This window comes from Aegilops tauschii, chromosome 3 (genome assembly GCF_002575655.3).
Source record: "Aegilops tauschii subsp. strangulata cultivar AL8/78 chromosome 3, Aet v6.0, whole genome shotgun sequence".
Taxonomy (NCBI): Eukaryota; Viridiplantae; Streptophyta; class Magnoliopsida; order Poales; family Poaceae; genus Aegilops; species Aegilops tauschii.
Genome location: NC_053037.3, coordinates 526,243,117 through 526,249,284, shown reverse-complemented (window position 1 = coordinate 526,249,284; position 6,168 = coordinate 526,243,117). Strand labels below are relative to the sequence as shown.

Here is a 6,168-nt window from a genome sequence, read left to right as displayed (position 1 = left end):
CCACATTTGAGCCATGTCACAAAAAACCACCAAATCTGGGACTAATTGGTAACGTGGAGCACTGACTGGCCGTTTTAGCCGCGGAAACAGCGAATCCGACAGGTCGGGCCCACCTGTCGGGTCGACGTGGCACGGGCTGATGGACAACGTTAGACGGGGGTTGACGGCCGTTTCCGCGCACGTGTATTAGGTCACGGCCCCGCCGTTTCGTCCTCCAATCCCCGATTCAGTTTCCCTCCCGCGCGCTCCTCCCGCTCTGCTCATGGCGACCAGCTCCGGCGGCGGCGATGGTGGAGAAGGTCTCGACGGCTCCGGCGGCGGTGGTCGTTCTTCCGGTGGTCGCCGCCCGCAATGCGACCCCGTTGGCAAGTTGGGCCCCAACCCCGATGGCGATTCGCACTCGACGATGGATTGGGGAAAAGCTGCCGTGCCGCCGCCATCGCAGTATGCGGAGGAGGCAAAGAAGGCTGCTACGGACGCAGAGAAGGCATCGACGGCGGTTGATTCGTTGGGGGAGGAAGTACCCCCCGGGCATCCATCTCCACCCAGGTAAATCTCAGTGCAAAAAACCTAGGGTTAGGGTTCTAGCAATACTGCTTAGTTAGAGTACTCGCTTAGTTAGGATACCTAGGGTTACTTCTAGCAATACTGCTTCGTTGGGGGAGGAAGCTCCTATGCCTAGATGAAAATGAAGTTTTTTCTTTGTTTTTTTCTGAATTACTAAATGTTGTCATAGTTTTTATTGTGGCACTCAAAATGTCATGGTCATGAATTTGATTTGTGTTCTGTAGGCCTGAAAATGTCATGGTCATTAATATGTTTTAATATGTTTTGTGTTTTGTAGGCCTGAGGAGCCATGGTCATTATATTTTCAGTTTCCTTCTAAAGATGCTGCCAAAAAATATGCCCTTGTGAAGATGTATGAGAGAGACATCACTTATGGCAGTTTGCTTAATGTGATGGTCAGAAATGGATATGGAAGTGATGACAATATTTGCTACTTGAGGAAGGATGGCACGGGGCTGCAAGGGATTACTTTCATCAGAAACAACACTGAAGTGGATGAGATGATAAAGCAGTTTAAAAGCAGTCAGACACTGTGTTTGTATGTTAAAGAGGGGAAATTAGATATAAAGCAAGCACCAATTAACAAAAGTGCAGAAGATGAAGAAGTGGACCCAGATGAAACAATTGAAGATTTAACAGTGGACCCACCAGTTGTATTTGTTGTTAATGAGTCAGGTGTTGTGCACAAAACAATAGATGATTATGTTGGCTCATCATATTTTGTTGGTACACAAGAAAGTGTGAACTATATGCCAATAAAATCAGTTCGTCCACCATACCAGTTACTGCTTGGGACACAAGATCACCCAATTGAGCCAGAGATGGTAGATGCAGATGATGAAAATAATGCATTGCAGGAGGTTAACACTCAAGTTAGTGTTAATTATGCAGATTTCCAGTTTGATACAGATGAGGAGGAGCATGCAGGAAATGAGGACACATCTTATGAAGATGATGACTCAGTATTTGATGAAGACTTTGTAGCTCATGAAGACCTCCTAGATGCAGATTCAGATTCCATGGACTATGAAGAAGAAGATAATGTAGCTAGAGAAGAAGAACAGAGGAGGAAAGTGGACAGTGATCTGAAAGACACAATTGCTGACATTAAGAGGAAGAGAGCTCAATACATGAGCAGTACACACTGTGAAGGGGACACATACCCTGAAGATTTATATGACATAGACTTGGAGGAAGAGGATGATGACTGTTAAGAGATAGCAGTTCATGAGCCTGTTGAGAAGAAGATAAAGAGGCCTGGGCCTACTAGTAGGTCCCACTCTAGTGCTAACAGAAGAATGAATGAGGACCGGTATCCATCTTCAGAAGAGGATGATACAGGCTTTGAAGCTGATGATGATGTCAATGAACCAATGTCCTTTATAATCCCCTCTGGAAGAATGAGCAGAGCTAAGAAAAGACCACCCAGGGTCTGGTATGATGAGAACAGGCTGCATCCAGAGCAGCAATTCCAGCTCAGGCTCTGTTTCAGAGATGTGTACCAATTTAGAGAGGCTCTTGTGAATTTGCATGTGAAACAACTTAGAAGATACAAATATCACAGAAACTGCAGTGACAGGGTGATAGTGTGCTGTGATGGAGAGGGCTGTCAGTTCCACATGGTTGCAGCAAAGATCAGTAGTGAGCCCACTTTTTGCATTAAGAAGATGATATTGGAGCACACATGTCCCACCCAATCTGAGAAGACAAGGATCAGCTCAAAGTGGCTTGGCAACAAAATGCTTGAAACTATCAGATCAGACCCCAACACTACTGTACCTGCTATAGTTGACAAGGTAAATAGGATGATGGCATGGAGAGCAAAGAGGAAATCAAATGGAGATCACAAGAGGCAATACAAGAGGCTGAGAGATTATTTGGAGACTGTGAAAGCTACAAATCCTGGATCAAGATGCATTGTTGCTACTGTGAGTGGAAAAACAAGAGAAAATCCTACTGCAGGACCAAGGTTTCATGGTCTTTTTTTCTGTTTGAATGCATGTGTTGAGGGATTTTTGAATGGATGCAGGCCATTCATAGGCCTAGATGGTTGCTTCATTAAGTTGACTAGTGGGGCACAAATACTAGCTGCTACTGGAAGGGATGCAAACAACAATATGTACCCCATAGCATTTGGAGTGGTTGGAGTTGAAGACACACCAAACTGGTCTTGGTTTTTGACTCAACTGAAGTATGCCCTAGGAGGGACTAAGAGGGAAAATTTGGGAAGTACACATTCATGTCTGATAGACAGAAGGTGAGTTTATTTTGCACTTAGTTATCTTAGTTCATTATTTTGTTGTGCATTTAGTTATCTTAGTTCATTATTTTGTTGTGCATTTAGTTATCTTAGTTCATTATTTTGTTGTGCATTTAGTTAATTTAGTTCATTATTTTGTTGTGCACTAAGTTAATTTAGTTCATTATTTTGTTTTGCATTTAGTTAATTTAGTTCATTATTTTGTTTTGCATTTAGTTAACTTAGCCTAGGGTCACCACTTTGGGTCAACCTAGCCAAGAACAACCCCATCCACCCTAGTTGGTATTTGTCGAGTGGTAACGCGTTTTGTCGACACTTTGGGTCAAGGTAGCCTAGGGTCACCACTTTGGGTCAACCTAGCCAAGAACAACCCCATCCACCCTAGTTGGTATTTGTCGAGTGGTAACGCGTTTTGTCGACACTTTGGGTCAAGGTAGCCTAGGGTCACCACTTTGGGTCAACCTAGCCAAGAAAAACCCCATCCACCCTAGTTGGTATTTGTCGAGTGGTAACGCGTCTTGTCGACACTTTGGGTCAAGTTAGCCTAGGGTCAACTAAACTAAATTGAATAGTAGAACAACTAAATTGAATAGTAGAACAACTAAATTGAATTAAAATCAATTTAATAGTAAAACAATTTAATTTAAAATATTTTATAATGTAAAATTAATTCAAAATCCTTTGCAGGGTCTGCTGAATGCAGTCACAACAGTTTTTCCAAATTGCCCTCATAGGTACTGCTTGAGGCACATTTATGCCAACTTTCAGAGAGCAGGATTCAGAGGAGAAGACTTGAAGAAATGCATGGATGCAGCTGCATATGCTTACACTGAACATGACTTTCAGTTGGCAATGGAGAGCATGAAGGCTGAGTGCAAGCCTGCTTGGGAGTGGATGTCAAGGATTCCTGCAAAAGCTTGGTCAAGACATGCAATGGATACTAACTACAAAACTGATCTTGTGGTCAATAACTTAAGTGAAGTTTTTAATAAGTACATACTTGATGTAAGGAACAAGCCTATTGTCACTATGATCAATGGGATCAAGGAAAAATTTCTGGTAAGGTATCAGCAAAAGAGAGAGGGTGGACTAGTTTCAAGATGGGAAATTGCACCAACTTATGCTGAGAAGTTAGAGATGAACAAGAGATATGCAAGGGACTGCAAATCATTGATAGCTGGACCAGGTCTTTTCCAAGTGAGTAGTGGGGACAAGACCTACTCTGTTGACACTAACCTGAAAACATGTGGTTGTAAGAAGTGGGATATCTCTGGAATTCCTTGCAACCATGGTTGTTCTGCCATCTACAGGTCCAAACAACTACCAGAGGACCATGTAAATGTGTTCTTCAAAAAGGCTATGTACTTGGAGTCATACAAGCCTATCATTTACCCAGTTCCTGGTCCTGATTGTTGGGTGAAAACTGCAACTCCTGACATTGACCCACCTCAGTTCAAAGAAGACAAGAAGGGACCAGCAGAAGAGAAAAGGAAGAAAGGCAGGTTTGAGCCTCCTCAAGCAAAGCAGACATCAAGGATGGCTACAATAACTTGTAGTAACTGCAAGTTGCAGGGCCACAAATACACAAGTTGTGCAAAGCCATTGAGGCCAGATCTGCAAATCAGGAAGAACAAACACATGGTATGTTATTTTTGACTTCCTTCTCTATCTCATCATTCATTAAGTATCACTGAAATTTATTCAAAAAATAATAATTGCAAGAAAACAGGACAGCCCCTGCATGGCAGCAAGGTGGAAGCTCAACATCTGGTACAACAACTCCTAGGGGTGCAAGCTCTACATCTGCTTCAAGGGGTTCATCTGCTGCTGCTTCAAGGGGCAAAAAGCTTCAATCCTCCAAGAACTACTGCAGAAGCTTCAACTAGCTAGCCAACAGGAAATAGGTCCAAAAAGAGAAGATACATGAGCAAAAGGATGGAGGGGTACTTCTATGCCAGTGGGAACTACTGAGAGTTCTTGTTTGACTATGTATCCAAGTGCATGTGTGCTCCATCAGGCACTAGAGCACTTTATCTATGCCAAGACTAAATTTGAACTTATGTAATGCTATGTTGAACCTATGTGTGGCACTAAGAACTACTGCTGTGTAATGCTATGTTGAACCTATCTATGGATCTTGGTTTTATGCTATGAGGAACTGCTATCTATAATTCTTGTGTACTGCTATGTTGGCTTGCTTCAATCATCATGTACCTATCTATAATTATGTGCTTGCACTGCTATATTTACTCCGTACTGCTATGTTGTTTGCACTCCCTGATCATCACATTCTGTGCATAATAATAATGCCACAAAGTTCCTGGTATACTCATGCCATAAGTTACTAGTATTTCAAATTTTTCTGTGCACAATAATTTGACTATCACACCAGTTTCACCTGGAGTGAGGTAAATATAATAGAGTACTCAATATAATACAAGAGATAGTATTGCAAATTAAGTTCAAATTCATGCCATAAGTTCAAATTCTAGACTTGCAGATAAACTGCATAATTCAGTACAAATTTAACCATTAAAACAGTACAGTGCACTTCTAGTTAGGTCTGATTATTCAGTGCAACAGAGCACAACTACACCAGTACAATACCACATTACATAATTAAAATTCATCACAGATCTCCTTCAACTTCTTGATCTTGTCCTTGTAGCCATGCTTCTGTTTCAGCAAATTAGAGATGATGTACTCTAGCTTTTTCTTCTCTTCCTTTAGTTGGTCTCTCTCTGAGAGCACTTGGTCTCTCTCTACCACAAGCTTGTCCCTCTCCTTCTCTGCCTTTGCCCTGAGTAACTGATGTAGGTTTGTGCAACCATGGTCTGCCGGCTTCTTCTTCTCTATCTCCTCTTTCAGATCATTGAGAGCCAACCTAGTATTGCCCAACTCAGTAATAGCATCCTCCTTGTCAGCCACCATTTTTGCAAAATCAAGTTTGAAAAATCTCAGCTCTTCTTCCATCTTCCTCTTTTCTCCAACTACTTTGTAATTGTGTTCAGCCTATAATTCAGAAAAAATATTGTCAATCATACTACACAAGAGATGTTCTCAGTAAGAAATTGTGTTCATTTAAATGCACAAACAATTAAGAAAGCCTATGAAATTAATATGTGTTGTCAATAAGAAATTTTTGTCACTTTTAACAGCATATAAACTAAATATATGTTGTCATTATAACAACAATTGTATTATTTCCACCAAATTATTTAATATAGCATAGTTTCCTACTGGCACTAACAATGTTGTACACTACTTAATTATTTGGAGCAAATTACACTGGCATAGCATAATTTACTACTGTCAGAGCATAATTATATCCAACTGTAGGC

General features: G+C 41.4%; 1 protein-coding gene across 1 annotated transcript; it reads left to right on the top strand.

Annotated features, from left to right (window-relative positions):
- The first annotated feature begins 1,865 nt into the window (after positions 1–1,865).
- Positions 1,866–4,754, top strand: LOC141043078 (uncharacterized). The gene is made up of 3 exons (XM_073511995.1): positions 1,866–2,495; positions 3,515–4,468; positions 4,614–4,754. Exons 1-3 carry the CDS (start codon positions 1,866–1,868, stop codon positions 4,752–4,754), a joined length of 1,725 nt encoding a protein of 574 aa, XP_073368096.1.
- The last annotated feature ends 1,414 nt before the right edge of the window (positions 4,755–6,168 follow it).

Coding starts and splice junctions, on each gene's coding strand:
- LOC141043078 (XM_073511995.1), top strand. CDS start 1,866: ATGAATGAGGACCGGTATCCATCTTCAGAAGAGGATGATACAGGCTTT. Junction 2,496..3,514: donor CAAGATGCATTGTTGCTACT/GTGAGTGGAAAA, acceptor AATCCTTTGCAG/GGTCTGCTGAATGCAGTCAC. Junction 4,469..4,613: donor TCAGGAAGAACAAACACATG/GTATGTTATTTT, acceptor AACAACTCCTAG/GGGTGCAAGCTCTACATCTG.